This window comes from Polyodon spathula, chromosome 16 (assembly GCF_017654505.1).
Source record: "Polyodon spathula isolate WHYD16114869_AA chromosome 16, ASM1765450v1, whole genome shotgun sequence".
NCBI classification, from domain to species: domain Eukaryota; kingdom Metazoa; phylum Chordata; class Actinopteri; order Acipenseriformes; family Polyodontidae; genus Polyodon; species Polyodon spathula.
Window position 1 is genome coordinate 36335014 of NC_054549.1, and position 18760 is coordinate 36353773.

Here is an 18760-nt window from a genome sequence, read left to right on the forward strand (position 1 = left end):
TTGAAATTCAAAACTTAAAGTAAGCCACAGGTTCTCTGAGTCACAGGGGGAAGAGTTTTCTAGGATTAGGTTAGGCCTTTTACTACAGAGCTGAAAACAGTAATTGCGAGATAAATCAACAAAAAAGCTATTTACTGGCATGCATATTTATTCATATATATATATATGTGAATTTCATTTACAGAACGGTTCTCCACCCTTTGTTAATGTGGGAATGTAAAATGAAGTGGCAAATCCATAAGGTGAGTCAGTCATAGACTAGGATTTGTTCCCAGGAACCCCTGACTCATGTTCTGTAACCAAAAGACCACACTACCTACAGCTTAGTCTGTAAAAAGGCTCATGAGTGACACACAGTTTACACAGTAAACAGTAGCCACGCAGCCTTTTCTTTAGAAAGGAAACTTTTATGGCCAAAACAATCCGATATGTAAAGAAACATGGTTGCTTTTAGTATTTGGTAGGTTGCCATGAAGAAACACGGTCCTTAAAGTAAATACATCTTTCAAGCAAGTAGGAAACAGATACTTCTTCCTTAGAAAAACCTCCAGCATTTATAACATCCCAGACAGGGTAAGATTTCAGTCCACTTTGAAAGCCTGACATTAGTATGTAGACACACTAGAGAATAAAGTTCAGATGTCTGCAGTAGGATAATCCTTTATGCTGTCCCCACTGCTAGACCATATTACACAATACCAGGCCATACTGGAACTGAACAGAAGCCCAGCAAAATGTTGTATTTGACAGGCATACATATAAACAGAAGATATGTTATGATGTTCTGTAAAATAATTAAGATTGTCCCGTTATCAGTGGTGTAGTCGAGCCCGGAACACTGTTCCGGTATTATTTTCTATAGCCAGCTCAGATATCGTTGAAATTTCTAAGGGTTATTGCTTATTTAAAATAAAGCATTTTGACAAGCTGGAGAATGACGCTTTGTGGAAATGCTTGTAGAAATTAGACAGATGCATATATGTGTTACTAGAAGCTCAGTACAGAAATAAAATGTGAATGTGTATAATCATTTTTGTTTATGAAAATCCATATTTTAGTGGTATTCTGGTTACTTCAGATTTAGGACTGCACCCCTGCCGTTTATCACAGGAAGATGGTGCCAGATACAGAACATCAATTAGTAAAGGACTTCGGGCCAGTATGTGATGAAACAGGACATACAAACAACTAAACTGAATTAAATATAGAAGCCAAGCGTATATGACACGCAGTATCATTCTGGGATAAAACTGAAATGAAAACATAGTTTTAGCTGATGGAAATCCTCACAGTTAATCGAATTAAGCCGTCTTAAAAACTGCATTAAAAACAAAAATTGTATGAAAAGCAGCCGTTTGGTAGATTTTGGCACACTGAGAGTTACCATGAGAACTGGCATGCTATACCCATTTGTGGCAGGCTGGGAGTGGATAGAGGCCCAGAGACAGACTGCAGTTCAAAAAAATAACTATTTTATTATAAATAAACAAAAATAAAAGGCACAAGGGCAAAATAACAGATACTCAAACACAAATAAAGCAAAAACAAAACTCACAAAAATAAAGCCAGGCTGGGCAATGCCTTCACTGGATTTAGAAAATTCAAAAAAACCACAAAACAAACACCAACCTGCTTCCTCAGCTCCCTCCTCCCCAAATGAGAAGCAGAGGCCTCCTTTTATATCAGGTGGCTGGGCGCTGATTGATCGTTAATCTAATCAACTAATCAACCCCAGCCACCTGAACACAATAAACCCAGGCAGGTAGGGGAATTAACCCCATCCCTGCCAATTTAAAAAGGGCAGAGCTTTGCTCTGCCACACACCTCCCCCCATGTACAACGTAAAGAATTCCCCCCTTCAAGATGGTGGTGGGCGGGGTTGATGTCGGAGCCCCCAAGCCTTCTTTGGTTGAGGGGGCCCCGAATGTCCAAGGTAGCATGGCGACGGCGGCCCGGCTCCCTCTGGTGGCGGAGGCGGCGACGGCGGCCCGGCTCCCTCTGGTGGCGGAGGCGGCCCGGCGGCTCCCTCTGGTGGCGGAGGCGGCGACTGCGGCCCGGCTCCCTCTGGTGGCGGAGGCGGCGACGGCGGCCCGGCTCCCTCTGGTGGCGGAGGCGGCGGCGGCGGCCCTGGTGGCGGAGGCCCTCTGGTGGCGGTGGCGGATCCCTCTGGTGGCGGAGGCGGCGGCGGCGGCCCGGCTCCCTCTGGTGGCGGAGGCGGCGGCGGCGGCCCGGCTCCCTCTGGTGGCGGAGGCGGCGGCGGCGGCCCGGCTCCCTCTGGTGGCGGAGGCGGCGGCGGCGGCCCGGCTCCCTCTGGTGGCGGAGGCGGCGGCGGCGGCCCGGCTCCCTCTGGTGGCGGAGGCGGCGGCGGCGGCCCGGCTCTCTCTGGCTCTGAGAGCGGGGGAGGCTCCTCCCTCTCGGGCTCTGAGGACGACGGCAGATCCTCCTCCCTCTCTGGGTCTGGGAGCGACGGAGGCTCCTCCTCCCTCTCTGGCTCTGGGAGCGACGGCAGATCCTCCCCCCTCTCTGGCTCTGGGAGCGACGGCAGATCCTCCCCCTCTCTGGCTCTGGGAGCGACAGCAGATCCTCCCTCTCTGGCGGGGCTCCTCCCTCTCTGGGAGCGGGGAGCGGCAGCAGATCCTCCTCCCTCTCTGGCTCTGGGAGCGACGGCGGATCCTCCTCCCTCTCTGGCTCTGGGAGCGACGGCAGCCCTCACTCCCTCTCTGGCTCTGGGAGCGACAGCAGATCCTCCTCCCTCTCTGGCTCTGGGAGCGACAGCAGATCCTCCTCCCTCTCTGGCTCTGGGAGCGACAGCAGATCCTCATCCCTCTCTGGCTCTGGGAGCGACAGCAGCTCCTCACTCCTCTCTGGCTCTGGGAGCGACGGCAGCTCCTCCCCCCTCTCTGGCTCTGGGAGCGACGGCAGATCCTCCTCCCTCTCTGGCTCTGGGAGCGACAGATCCTCCTCCCTCTCTGGCTCTGGGAGCGACAGCAGATCCTCCTCCCTCTCTGGCTCTGGGAGCGACGGCAGATCCTCCTCCCTCTCTGGCTCTGGGAGCGACGGCAGCTCCTCCTTCCTCTCTGGCTCTGGGAGCGACGGCAGCTCCTCACCCCTCTCTGGCTCTGGGAGCGACGGCAGCTCCTCACCCCTCTCTGGCTCTGGGAGCGACGGCAGCTCCTCACCCCTCTCTGGCTCTGGGAGCGACGGCAGCTCCTCACCCCTCTCTGGCTCTGGGGGCGACGGCAGCTCCTCACCCCCTCTCTGGCTCTGGGAGCGACGGCAGATCCTCACCCCTCTCTGGCGACGGCAGACCTCACCCCTCTCTGGCTCCTCCTCACCCCTCTCTGGCTCTGGGGACGACGGCAGCTCCTCACCCCTCTCTGGCTCTGGGGACGACGGCAGCTCCTCACCCCTCTCTGGCTCTGGGAGCGACGGCAGCTCCTCGCCCCTCTCTGGCTCCCGGGAACGGCGGCTCACCCCTCTCTGGCTCCCGGGAAGGCGGCTCACCTCTCTTTATTGGAGTGACCGGTGGATCTCCCATGTCTACCGCCAGGTAATTAACCACCATGAGAGCAACCTCTGGGAAGGATATTGGGTGGTGTTGTTCCTCCCACTGTTCCCACCTCTCCCCATCTCGACGCCACAGCGTGTTGATAACTATGGGGAGATCGTGGACGAGGTCTGCCTCAGGGTGCATCAACCAGTCCCAGATCTCCTGGGACGGTGGTGAAGGTGGTGGTGCTAGAGGTAGTGGGGTGGCCCCTGATGCCCGGGGTGAACAAGGCACCTCTTCCTGGGCCTGGTTGTAGGGGCATCCTGCCCAGTTGTGGCCGTCCTCCTCACACCGGCCACACCAGTTTGCCGGTGGCACGTCTGGGCAGGACCGCCAACGATGGTCCTCCTTCCCGCACCAGGAACACCAGGGGAAGAGGCTGGCCGGGTCCTCCAGCGGTGGCTGCAGCAGCTTACATTTCTTCAGCTGCTTTTTCCTGCCTTTGCCGCTGTCTGCTCTTCTTTCCCATTTTTTTTTTTTTTTCAAAAAAAAAAAAAAAAAAAAAAAAAAAATATCCCAAAAATTCCACAAAACAAAAAAAAAATACTGCTCTGAGCCTCTAGGTGGCGCTATCCCACTTCTGACACCAAATGTGGCAGGCTGGCGAGTGGATAGAGGCCCAGAGACAGACTGCAGTTCAAAAAAATAACTATTTTATTATAAATAAACAAAAATAAAGTGCACAAGGGCAAAATAACAGATACTCAAACACAAATAAAGCAAAAACAAAACTCACAAAAATAAAGTTTCCAGGCTGGGCAATGCCTTCACTGGATTTAAAAATTCAAAAAACCACAAAACAAACACCAACCTGCTTCCTCAGCTCCCTCCTCCCAAATGAGAAGCAGAGGCCTCCTTTTATATCAGGTGGCTGGGCACTGATTGATCGTTAATCAACCTAATCAACTAATCAACCCCAGCCACCTGAACATAATAAACCCAGGCAGGCAGGGGAAGTTAACCCCATCCCTGCCAATTTAAAAGGGCAGAGCTTTGCGCTGCCACCCATTATATAAACATTTTATACATTTCAGGATTATCTATGTCAAGCCTCAGGACACATACCAGGAAAGAATTCCAACCGCAAGAGAAGCAGTAGACACTTTTGCGCTAACCACATTTCTCTTTCTATATCGACGAGTCCTTTGCTGCCAAGTAAACAACCATAGCGTTCAGCGTCTTCTTATTCACACAAGGGTTATTGCTTTCTGCTCGTTTGCCAGTTACTTCTCTTACCAGCAGCTCCTTTCTTTGCTTGGACATGTTCCTCGCTCTGTGAACAATGTCTTTGTTTGGGTTTTCTCTGATCTTTTTTAGCGTCTGCAAGCTGGTGTTAAGAGTCGAAGCCTGCTGAGTTATAGGTCTGCTGAGGGGATTTCCACCCAACTGAGGGTTTTTTCCTTCCAAGAAGTCCCCATTACCAGCCAAACTACTTCCCATCAAAGTCACAGTTGAATCAACATCCACCCCCTTTGAGTGCGTTTAACTGGGAAAAGGACTCCCAGCATGTTTCTACTGTCTTCCAGGTACAATGGGAGTATAGTTGCCAAGAGTTACACATTATAAGGTACGTGCATTATTTAAATAAACATGTCCCTGTCCCCTGCTAAATCACTACAGGACGCCATGTATCCTGTATTTCAAATTATGTATAACATCAAATTGTTAAACAAGCGGTAACCACTTACAGTCATACCATTCCCTTTTGGCGTTTCAAGTTGTTTCTAGATTCTGCGGATGCAAAACCTGGAGTTGTAATTTCGAACGTTTAATACAGCCGAAAAGAAGCGGACAGATTTTGAAAATATCAGCTGTAATTCAATTCAACGAAAGAAACAGCAGCTTAGCACGCTGTTAATACTGAATACAAGTGCCATTTATGGATCAGTTCATTAATAAAGACTGATAGGAAAGCTGATCCTTTTTTTTAACACACTTGTTGGCAAACACACAGCAGTTCTAAATTCAGAGAATTTTCTACGGTGTGGAATATAAACTGCTGTGACATATTAGTATGTTATTTTTTGAGATGTTATGCTGCAGTGCATTATAATAAAGCAAACACTGTAAACATGCAGAAAGATTAGATTATTAAAGGTTTTTTTGTGTTTTTTTTTTTTAAACAAGACGTTGTGCCAGTAAACAAGAACACCCCTGTTTAAGTCTTTTCCACAAGCCGAGTTTGTTTAACTACAATAATTATAATAATTTTTGTCTTACACAAGCTGTTCCAGAACTACAGGAAGGCAGGTTTTGAAATTATGAAATGATGTTAAACAGTTGGCAAATTCTTGCCTGTTAGCCAGCCAGCAACCACAAGGAAATATATAGTCAACATGTCCAGCAAGCATTAAATAAAACATGTAACACTCTGCTTCTCTGTAAAATATCCGTACAGCTTTTGCTTACAAATCTAAATACCGAGCCAGAGAAAGACTGCATATATCAGCTGCCAGCTGTGTATATCCCAAATAGATCATAAATAGTATGGTTTACGTACACCACCAATCAAGAGGCACTGTGGTCTGTCTGTTAGATCTAACCTGGAAACCCTTGCACATCGGCTTACTGTGTGAACTAGGGAAACCCAATTCACTTTCTTCCACTGCACTTCTGTCTAAAGTAAATGACATTGAATGGACATGGGGTTATCTCAGTTTTGCAATTACAAAAGGGCCAAAATAGTTTTTAATGTGGATGCTAACAGTACAAGGCATGCATATTCAACTAATTAAAAAAAAAAAAATCTTGTGCACAGGTTCTGTATTTTCTTTTGGCAAAAAATGAAGGGTGGCGCTGCCAGAGGCAGTATGTAACTTCGACTATTCCTTCAACAAAACTTTTAAGTCTCAGTGTAAGTCCTTAATCAACATATGCGTGATTCGGTGCTATTAACAACAAGCATTACGCACTCACATATTTTATTAATTAATTTCTTTCACATCAGAAATACAGAAGGTTTCTGAATGCTGGATCCCTACTGAAGATAACCAGGTCACAGAATCTGCATGCTTTGACGGGTGAGCAGCTTTCAGGGATCAAAGAGGCAAATTATTCTCTATCTACTGTCATTAACCTCCAGGGACTGTTCAGCACATCTTTCAGCAAAAGCATTTTATGTAAGTATAAATTATTTTCTATGGCTATGGTTGCTGAAGTGATTGGCTTTTCGCCATTGCCATATAAAAGAAGCAGACGCCACAGGGGAAGTTTTTAATGAATTATTAATTTAATGCAAAACTAATCCTTGGATGAGTATGAAGAGCATTTTCTTAAGTACACATTCTTTTCCATTCACTACCTATCAGCACTTCCTAAGCTATCACAAGCTTTAAAATGCAACCACACCACGTTTGACAGTAGAACAGCATGGATTATCAGTGAAAAAGAGGTGACGCAGCACTTTACAAGATGGATTATGAATATGCCTATCACAGAACAACATGATGCTTGTCCAAATGATTCTGGCTTTGCTGCGAGGATTTCTTTTTGACAATCTTGTGGTTAACTAAAATAATGCTCTACACAAAGTGTCTGTATACAATATAGTGCATTATATCACCAAGGAACTACCATAAATATGTTATCTTTTTCCATAACACTCACATATGTTCTTAAAATAGTTAAGCCTGCTTCAAAAGGCTGCTTAAATGCTATAAACATGTTTTTTGTACCCAGGTTATTTAACATTGCAATGGTCACATTAGATAGGTCATCTATCTATACAGGTGTTTTTTTGTTTTTTTAATACAGATTCGGCTATACACTGCTGCGACCATCCACAAGGGTAACAATGACACTGAAATAGGATGCAGTGCATTCTAGCGCACACACAGCAGAGTTTAAAAAGACTAGCATCAAACCAGTATCCTGGTGTTTGGACCAATGGGAAGAAGAGATATAAACCAACTACAAAACACACACACTAACTCTGCAAGATGGGAACAGAAATACAAATCAGTAGTTCTGTGATCTGTCTTTTTTTCAAGATGCTTTTTTTTATGAAGTCTGCTGTATTGAATACCCATGAGACTGTCTGTACTTTTGCTTCAAAAATGACATTCCTTGTGGTCCAGCTGTTCGGTAGCAATACCTGATCCATCCTTATTTGGTTGGAGAAGGACATTTTAAATTAGCAGAAACAATGTCAAAATCGCATAACACTTGAAAGGAGTATGGTATGGTACTGAATAAAACTAATACGTGATTAATAACTTAGGAAATATAGCACATAGCAGAATCTGTTACTGTATTAAATAGTTTATGTCACCCTTTTTTGCATCTCAAATAGGGAAATATCACTTTTATCATACTTTTTTGTTCATGCTTTTCAGCAGCATAGCTGAAAATGAATGCATTGTAATAGATACCCACGCAGTTTAGCCCACAAGGTGTTATGTTAACACTTCAAGGTTTATGGCACCACTCATTTAATGACCATGTGCTGCTCAATCTCTGCATTGATGCCCGTTGAGATCATTTCACTGTGTGAAACTAGTTAATTGCTCACTCGTTTCTGGTCATGAAGTGCTTGCCATGCTGACCCCATCACAACAGGATCAGAAGTCAGAACAGCACCAAAGCGCAATTACTTTTATCTTTTTATTGTGCGAAGGAAGCAGGGGCCTTAATTACATGCCAATATTGTAAAGGCTCCTTAAACAACATTAAACTGTCATCTAGTCTGCAATGCATTCCACTGGGCACACAAATTAGACAAATGAGGAAATATTCCAGCCAAGACATTATACAAGCTTACCACAGTAAATCTGCATGGATACGGTTTTAATATGGTACACTTTTACATGGGATTGGTCCCTTTACACTGAAAACAACGTAATAGATTAAGCTTTGCATGCATGCAACTTTTACAGACTTCAGTTAAAACCAACAAACAAACAACTGCAGTTTCATGAATACTGAACCTTATTTCATCAACGCACTTAAAAAACAGGTATTCTTAAAATGACTCATAGATTTAGGCTTTGTGTGCAAGTCTATTATTTCTGTACAAGTTTGTTTTAGACTGTTCCTTTTATCACTTTAAGCAAAGCTCATTCATCTTAAGCTACCTGAAAACCAAGCATTGATGTGTTAAAACAGAGTTAAAAGTTACTGTGCAACAAAGATATTTCGAGTCACACTTACTTCATCTCCAGGATTTCTTCAAGCTGTTTTCTTCGCTCAAGCCTCAGGTTGGTGAGGTGCCCATCCTTTTCCGAGAGTGACTGCTGCGTGGAGGACAGTCGCATTTTGGTGGAGTCCAACTCCTGCCTGGTCTTTTCCAGCGTCATCATCAGCTCCTCCAGCTGCAAAGTTGAACTTTGGTTAGTTAGTAATTAAAAATGACTGAAAGCCTAGCTTGAACTGCAATATATTCAAATCGGTATGCAAGCCGCACTGCTATACTGTATAAGGTGCAGAGGTGTGCAAGTCAATCCATCTTATATAACACATTTGGCAGTAATTGGGCTAGTCTATCTTATTATTCCCAGATATCTTACTATTAAGTGTTTAATAGTTATGAATGAAAAACAATACCGTATAACTACAGTATACAATTACTGGCTACCTTTTACAAATTACAATTTCTCTTGTGAATAAGATCCATTCATTACATTTTACTGTATTCTGTCCCACTGCTGTTTTATTTGCTTTTAAAATCAAACACATAGTCCAGGCATGCAATTTATTTTCCATTATCCACAAGGTTCAAATGATGCACTCCAAAAACAAACACCTTCTAATATGCAACTACAGGTGGTAATGTTAGAGATACAGTAATAATATTTGCCCCAAGGACTGTATTGTGATGCCAAAATAGGCACTAAAAAATGATAATAAAAAAATCCTTTCAAGTGCATAACTATAAATACTGATAGTAAAAACATTCCCTAACAGACAGACCTGGAATGTGTTACCCTAAGTTTTAATAGTAACAAAAGGTGGTTTGTTTTAAGTTTCTACTATATATATATATATATATATATATATATATATATATATATATATATATATATATATATATATGCACATCCAATAAACAATTCTGAAATTCAATTTAAGGGGTTAGAAGTAGTCCTAAACACATGTTTTATTCATGTTAGAATTGCAGTTTACCAATGCTTTGAGAATTGTACCCTTTTAGCTCACAAAGTTACTCTTTAAATTGGTAGACCCGTCAGCTTCAGTTCCCCAGGTCTCAACCACAGCTGCATACAAACCTGTTAACAATCTGTCTGCACTGTACTTGACGAGGTTACTTAAACTCACTAACACTTGATATAGACTGAGGGACGAGAAAGCCGGGGTCATTTCATCAGTATCCAAAACTGCAAGTCTGATTTCTCCCTTAAACTCTACAGTATATAGTGCAGCTGAAACACACTATAATAAGGAAACAACTTAGGCAACAGAATACACGACAAAATGGTATGTATTTGTATACAGTGTGTGTTTGAATGAGCTCTAAAAGGCACATGGTGTATGTAGTGTTACCTACAGGAGGTTTCTGTGAACAAGTTAGTGCACTGAAGAATCTAATAATAATGCATGAATAAAACAAATTGAACTGGCAAACAGCAGGCAGCAGTATTTGACAAATGTGCTTTTCCTACCTAATGATACCAGTTGCGTTAGAAGTCAACTAGAAGGGACGGTGGTTTTTCAAGTGTCTTTCCTGTATGTTTTGTCAAGACCGTTCGTCCTCCTTTGAGGCATTCACATGATTAATCTGACGGCTCATCTGAGACTTTTCAACACACACGCTGACAGGCGCAAACAAGAGAACAGCTCAGGCTTTACTCAAGCCCCAGCCTCCCCCACCACAGGTCAATATTAATGAATGGAAATTACTCTAATGGGTGACAAGCGGGGTAAAAAGCAGCCAAATTGCAACAGTACAAAAATAGGTGGGGGGGATTTTTAATTCATTGAGAATTGTTCTGTAAAAACAGGTATACATTACTTAGTATACAAACAGGTATACTTAGTACTTCCCATGTTTGTTTGAAAATGTGTTTCATTTCATCTCACATGAACTATAACTCAGACAACAGCTAAACCTGGCTACCTTCTCCTTTATTTTTTTGGTTCGGGTGAGTGGGTGTCAGAGATTTGAAATGATCTTTTGCCTTGGCGTTGACATACAAAACTTCCTATGCAGTGTAAAAATAAGAGAAGTTAACGTGCAAAAATGTACATCTGACAATCTGAAGGCTGTTCAATTAAACTGAATAGGAGTTCAAATGAATGACAGTTTGTTAAAATGCCCTTGAGCATTCTTAATTCCAGACTGGATCCAGCTCAACTCAAGCTAACATAATACAGCTCCAGTTTGTGGAAACAGTGGGGGGGTGGGGGGGGTGTCACATGTTCTTTTTTTCTTTTTTTTTTTTTGTTCAAGTATGACACATTTCTGCATAGAGACAAGACTTTGGCATCTTTCCAACAGTCAATGTCATTATTAGCAATATTTCCTTAAACGTTCAACAGCAAACAATAAAACTGCAATACTGCCATGTAGAACAGGTAAGTCGTTTGTCTCACTTGCACACATGCTGTAAAAAAACAATAAAAAATCTGAATGAAACTCATTGTAAAGTCTGGTATCATTAAACATAATTAACATTTTTACATCATAAAGTACTTAACCCTTAAGAAAATGCAAGCCGCTTTTAAGCACCTCCTTTGTTAAACTAATAAGATCTATAGATTAATAGGGGTGAAAATTCCCCAGTTTCAGATATAAATTATAAATATAGTGAATACACAATACAGAAAAAAGGAATAATCTTGTGGAATTTCCCAACATGCTGTGTGTGTGTTCTTGTCCCACCATTGCATAGGGATGGATTTAAAGCGCGCAGCTGAATTTTTCAACATTTCGCTCATGTCGAATGGTTTTCTTAAAGTGTACCTCATCTGCTTACACCTGAGCGTGACAGCCAAACGAACCCTTGGCCCCCTCAACATCTTCTGCACGTTTTACATTTCCTGCAAGTTACTGGTATTTAACGTTGGGATTTAAAAACAAAATCAACTTGAATTTGTTCCCTTTTTCGTTTGTAGTATGGAAGACTACCTAACATGGATTCTTATTTATAAATATTTCCTCACAGGCAAATCCCTAGTCTTGTTTAAAAAAAAAAAAAAATACGTAATGTACTATCAGACTGGCAGATTTCAGTTTTATAATGTAAAAAGACATTTGGCACAATGAATTGCGCTCATTCAGACTAATATTTATGAGCTTGCGAAGAGGCCAAAAACGTTCACATTTATAGCTTTTCTTGGCTACTTAATTTATGTGTGTCAGGCGTCTTTTTTATAACATCAATATAAAACAAGTGCAAGAGAAAAAAAAGGAAAGATTTTGATTACAATTCACTTTTAAACAATGTTATGAGTGCCTTAAAAATTGGGAAAACATTTTTAGCCAACTTACTGTAACTATTGTACAGTACGCACGCTCTATTTGATAGTCAGAATTCAAAGTCTGAAGACTGAAAGCGATTAGACTTGTTTGATTGGGTGTTAAGTACTTGACCCTCCTCTGTGCCCAAGATGAAATGAAAAAGCAGGGCTGTGCGGATCTTCACCTGTTGTTGGAGCAGCACACTGTCAGCTCAGTGCTCTGCTCAATATCAATAGCACCGTGGATAGAAGGAAAAAAGAGAGTATACACATGGTGAGCTTGCCTATAATCATAGACACAAACACTATTTCATCTCACAACTCAAAGGGAGGTATGTGTGTGGAGGGAGGGGGGTTAACAGAGCTATCAACATGCAGGCCATTACACACACACACACACACACACACACACACACACACACACACACACACACACACACACACACACACACACACACACACACACACACACACACACACACACACACACACACACACACACACACAGAGCCTGGCCTTTGCTTGAATCTGAATCACTTAATTTACAATGCATGCATTAGCAAAGCTTATGTTGATTAACCAGATTATCACATTATCCTGTGCGTGCCAGTTCAATTGGACTTCCTTTACTGTATGTAACACCGTTGTGAATTTACATCAGTACTAATACTCCCTTGTCTGCTCTGATTCGGTGCTGCTTCAAAAACTTGGTTCAAACAAACGCTCAGTTCTTACTTTAAAAAAAGGACGACTACTTACTAAGCTGATGTGAAAGCTCACCACCAGGGTTTAAATATGTTTGATTTCTTCACAGGATTGACATTAAAGTGACTACCCTTTTTCGGTGTTACATTATACTTATCATTGGGAACAATTCTAACACCCAATCATTTATTCTGAAGTAAAACATATAGGAAAGTAGGGACCTGATTTTTCAAAGCTTGGTAAACTAGGGGGGTAATGTTTAAATGTTTACAGCAGGGACTCCATTTTAAGCTCTTAAAAGGGGCATGAGGCTGTGTCAAACCGTATGGCAGTGTTGTTTGACTTTGTAAAAAAGACGAATATGTTTGAACATTTGCATCAGAACTTCTCGGGTAACATGAGGTGGTCCAAGATCAGTGCTCATCAGGGTCTGAGAAAGCAGCCGTTGAGAATTACAGTTCATATTTCTGAGTTCATATTTTTGAAAAACACATAAAATTGAACTGTGTGTGTCGGAAAAACGCAACCTTGAACCCTGGCTATTCATTACACAGTTTTGAACACCAGAACCTCCAGGGAAACGAAAGGCCAGCTAGGAGAGCTGCAGCTCATAGTTCCAGTTCAGCAGCAATGAGCCCTCAGTGTCGGAGGGTCATATGTTTGCATCTCGATACCGCAGCCCTTTTGGGATCACGAGTCAAAGGGCCCTCTGCTCAATCACAGCAGGCATGGCTCGGCTACTCCACAAAGAGAAGACTGGTCTTTCTAGAGAAGAAGTGAACCCACCCCCCCCCCCAAGCCTGCAGCTGCACCAGCTCACTTCTCCCAGGGGGGGCTGCTGCAGCACGGAGGTTCTTTCACGGATTGGATTAGGGGTGTAAGCGTTTTCATCTTTCTTACATGACAAATTGCACAATGTCAGCACTCAATTACAAACGGTTCCTTTTGGTATGTCAATCTTCTTTAAACAAATAATTGTGGAAAATTCTTATCAACAACTGTTTTTTTTTTTTTTTTTTAAAAGCTATCAAAAGATTCAATGTTCCAACCCCCCCCCCCCCCCCCCCCCCCCCCCCCCAAGAGTATCGTCTGCATGGAAACCTTGTCATACAATAATATATTTTGAAGTCTTGTTTCCATTAGTATGCTGAACTACAATTATACAGACTTCAAAAGTCATTCAGATGTTTTAAACATGAATGTTTTAAACCAGAATACAAAAATGTAATGGTCTAAAAATATCTGTACTAGCTATTAAAACAAAACTTATAAACACAAGCTCACACTCCCTTTTCTGGCTTTGTGAACTGTTAGCCACATTATGAAAACAGTTGAAAGTCATGTTTGGCCAGGAAGCCGAAACTGTGCTGTGAAATAAAGCAGCAGCAGCAGCATGATATAAACTGTGTTTGCAGCCTTAAATCCCCCCCCCCACCAACCCCACCCCCACCCCCACCCCACCCCCCACCAATGTCATGTGTTAGCGAAATGAAAGGCACCTGGTTCCTGGTGCAGGTAAAGAAATACTGGCATAGGAAATTATGCTTGATTTTGATTGAGTCTTGTTGCCAGAGTCCATGAAACAGCTGCAAGACTGAGTACCTGCCCGGGCACTAAAGGCTGTATTTCCCTCATCACCCAAGCACCTGTATTCGCTGATGTTACTGGATGCTGGTAGATATCAAGCCTCAATGGGATACTGAACCTTCATGATGATGGAGTGTGCTTTCTTAATAACAGCCTGGCGCTTTCTACTGCTGTGCATCTGCATTACAGGATATGGAATTGTCATGCACCTCTATTTATTTTTTTGTCTTCACTGGACTTTCAAAAGTAAGACAGAAGTATAAACAGGAGGTGGCAGAGCTTGAGGGGCCTGACATTGCAAAAACTGAATTCAAATGCTTCCTGCCTTGGCTTCAAATCAGTACCTCTGAATATGAAACAGGAGAACCCAGGCAGCCGCGACAGTCACATGCTAACTGAAACATGATGGTCATTTCACTCTTTTCTTTTCAAACTTTTCTTTTTTTTTTTTACACTATATAGGATTTGCTAATGTCTACCATGAACTAAAAATAACTCTACCTCTATAATTAAGCCAGATTCAAAGAAAGGATGTTGCTTGCTAATTTCTGAGAAGTCAGAGGACAAATGAATAGACTTTTAAACACTGGTACAGTAACTTGATTTTTAATCTGCCAGTTCACACTTTCTCACGTACGTGCAGTGGCATGCAGTTCTGTGACTGCATTTATAACTATAACAGTACTGAAATGTGGAGCCAGTAGAGTTGAAAGGTCTCTGAATCAGGTGATTCATTTGGATCTCTCAATCAAAATGATAGTTTTGCTAAATGCATGTAATTAAATCATGAAACAAACATGTAAACTACATAATGTGGTTCCTTTGCAAATGCTGTGTCACTTTTAAACCTTTTTTCATCCTTTTTTTTAAAAAGGACACTTGTTAGATTTTAATAATAAAATCTTACCGCTTCCCAGCATTCTGTATGTGTTGTCTATAATGACTGCTGAAGCAACAAGGAGGACTAGAGTACAATTAGAGAGAGAGCACTTCAACCTAACTGCTAATAAGTAGCCATATCTTTTTGGAAATGGAATGTTTGGCATTACTACAGTATTGTTTTTTTTCCATTTAAGCCATACGTCTCCTGTCGTATTTCATCAGCAAGACAGTTTGAGCTTTACAGTCACCACAACCCAATCATTCCAAATGTCACCTGACTGAAGACTCAAAAAATAAAGATATGCCTATGCTATAGGTTAGAAAGAAAAACAAAAATTGCATACAAAATGGAAAAAAAAACCTGCTGCATTTTAATTACAGGTGTACCTTTCTAGCCAGCTGGACAGAAGTCTAAACTGATGCCTCTGTTTTGTTTGTTAAAATATATGTCTGGTCTACACTGAAACACAAGTTTGAAGAGACATGAGTGCAAATTTAAGCACAATAAACGTATACGCAACAGATACTGTAACCATTAAAACTGCCCATGCTTACTTTCAGAATATAGTACGTGCATCTTTTAAAATACAGCAGAGAGGTGTTGATACAGATCTCTTCAAAACAACCCTTTGAAAACACTCTTACAGTAAAGCACCAAAGAGAAAAAAAACAAAAACAAACAAAACAAAACATGCAAGGCACAGAGATAAGGCAACTTCAACAGAAGCAAAAAACTTCAGACAGATGAAGGCAGACTGGCACACAATGTGAATCTCTCCCTACAAGACAGACAGGATGTGAGACAGAGAGAAGGAAAGAGAAAGGGATAGAAAATCAGTTAGCAGGTGGACAGGAGCCACGCCGCGGGACCCCCCTTCGACCAGCATGGTTTGTGAGTTGAATGAGTTTCGAGACAAGCAGCCCCCGTTACGCCAAGAAATCCAACTCTTGACAAACTGTTTAAAACACAGGGAAAGGCTGAAGAGACGCATCACAGGGACACGGAGGAAACAAACACAGTCTTCACTACATCCAGATCAAGAGCTGTCTGGATGCAGACATCATGTGCGTGCTGCACTGAAGCTGGAAAGAGTGCTTAGCCCAACACTGCCTGCAGTTCAGAGCTGTTATGTATGCTCACTCTGTGCCTGTGCCATGTCATTACTGCTCCCCCCATGCATTATGAGTACAATACCCTCCAACACCCCAATCCCTGTTGGAGGGGATGGGAAGTCCTCAGTTAGAAGCATCATAGTGGTTTTACAAGCTGTGCTTCAGGTGGATAGGAGCTGAAATAGCAGGTGCCTAGAAACAGGAAATGCATGGTTTAGTAGTAGAGAATAAAAAAGAAAACGTAAGCAGAAAGACGAAAGAGATTTTAGTGCGTTGATGGCAGAGACGCAGACGTGATGTGGGAGACAGCTGAATTGGAGCAGAGAGCGTGCCGATTCTCTGCAACCATTTATACTGCAGGTCTGAAGCTCATGTATCAGTTATTGTTAGTTTAGTAATGCAGTGGATTCAATCAAGAAACACAATGTATGGCTATGGCCACAAGTTTTGCATCACCTAGAATTTTAGGATTGAGACATAATAAAAATTTTAAAAAATGACTATATGAACATAATTTAGATATTTTATTTAACATAACTTAATTAAAGAAACTACAAAATGATATTGCAGAAGTCTACCAGAAGCCATATAATAGTAGTACAGTAGATTTTGAAATGTCACATTTGTCAGTTTTTCGTTAAGTATATTGGAAAACTACAAAGCAGTATGTAATTCATTATGTTAACGTATCATTATTCCACAGGTTTCACTCGGCTTTATGAAGCAAAACTAGTTCATTCTATAGAGGAGGACTCAACACTTTTGGCCATAGCTGTAGACTCAATGCCGAGGCTTATGCAGCGCTGTTAAAGTTGAGATTAGCTCAGGGATTTGGGTTAATTTGGGTTAATGGTATCTTAGTGTGGTATACATAGACTGATACATGGCCAAGACCTTGCAGCAGTTGTCTTAATAATTAGGTTTGCTTCTTATCTGCCTGGCTCCACCCTCTACAGTGAGTGAAGCCGGGCTCAGAGATCCATAGATTGAGAAAGCACAGGACATGAAAGAACTTTCAATATGAGGCATCTGTCAGAGATCACTCACTGGCTTTATGATGGATGACAAAGATGGTGATAGGAAAGGAAAGCTTTTCATGGGAGCACCTGCAGGCATTGCGATTCCATGGGCAGGAAGTTAAGGAATTACAGAAAGAAAAGGAAAAGCCCAGCACAAATAATAATATAAAAAAAGGAATCTGGATAGAATTGAAATGAATAAGCTTGAGTCTAAAAAAGGAAACCCAACTGGGGAATAACAAACAAGCCACAACAATCAGTTTTAACAGTACAATATTTTCTAAAACAAACAAAAAAAAGATAATAAAAAAGATGGAAAAAAAATACTTTCAGTATGACAAAAAGAGTGAAACATAAAAATGAATCTCCTCCCACAGAGATAATATTGTATCAGCTCTGAATGTTACTGGTTAAATCATTTAAATAATACATATTTGGGGTGTAAGAGTCCTATTTTGTGATGGCTGGGGTTAAAAAATATTTCTTTTTTCACTTCAATTCAGACAGTCAGCCCATTTTCAGTGGATGTTTTAACTGACTCTACGTGCATGTTTGGTAAGTGTTGTAGCATGTGAATATAGTTACAGGTAGCAGTACAAGCATATTACCACAGTCCAGATATGCTGTTGTTTATGTAGTTTTACAAAGGTAGATAACTGACGTTGTGTTTAAACTGACTTAATCAACATAAATAAAAAATATATACATATATAATAATATATACTTCACTTCATTTTTAAGGTAATGCAGTACCTGGCTCAAAGTTATCCTCATTTTAGCATAAAAGTGCTTTCAACGTTTAGAAAATCAGGCTCTGAACGAAACAAAATGCAAAATGCAGGGTAGGATTCAGGCCCTAAATACAGTACAAGGTCTTAGCCGGGGGGGGGGGGGGGGGTGGGGGGGGGGGGCGCATCATAAATGGCCAGTGAATGTCTGTCACAGCGAGGTCAAGGTTCAAGTTCTCTCATGCAGACCTGTTTCTCAGCAGCAGAGCGAGCAGACTCTTCCTGGGCCAGGACCCGCTCTCTCTCCGTAGTGATGTGCACGCTGTCACGCAGGGCCTTCTCCAGCTCCTCCACTCGTTCTGATCTCTCACGCATCGAGTCCTGAGGGGGAGGAAAGGCAGCACAACTCTGCAGTGTTACTTTGAGGAGGTGGAGGAGGATATTAATAATAATAATAATAATAATAACATGCATGTAATCTATACATGTACGTGATATGCAGGGAATTAAAGACAAATATAATTTTTTAATGGATAATTGACTCCCCCTATATTCAGCTGGTACCAGTAGTTATGATCATGTAACATTCTGCAATAATCTCCAGTAATTTGGAATTGTACAGTAACGTTATAACAGCCTTTGAGCTCAATTAGCTGGTTGAGACAGTGCTGAGTCAATGGTTGCAGTTGCCTTTATAGAAGTTTACTGTGGTATATTTGCAGTTTTCCCAATGTTTATACTATGCATTTACCATAGTTTAT

At 42.0% G+C, this 18760-nt stretch overlaps 1 protein-coding gene across 10 annotated transcripts in view; it reads right to left on the bottom strand.

Moving 5' to 3' along the window:
- Positions 1 to 18760, bottom strand: part of LOC121329395 (ERC protein 2) — a 262968-nt gene that overhangs the window by 112251 nt on the left and 131957 nt on the right. For 6 of the 10 annotated variants that reach the window (XM_041274985.1, XM_041274984.1, XM_041274982.1 and 3 more), the window contains 2 exons: positions 18249 to 18380; positions 8699 to 8859 (listed from right to left, as the gene is read on the bottom strand). In XM_041274985.1, coding sequence (XP_041130919.1) covers positions 8699 to 8859; positions 18249 to 18380 — 293 coding nt within the window. The remainder of the gene's footprint in view (positions 1 to 8698; positions 8860 to 18248; positions 18381 to 18760) is intronic. The other 4 variants (XM_041274987.1, XM_041274986.1, XM_041274991.1 and 1 more) reach the window with 1 other exon arrangement.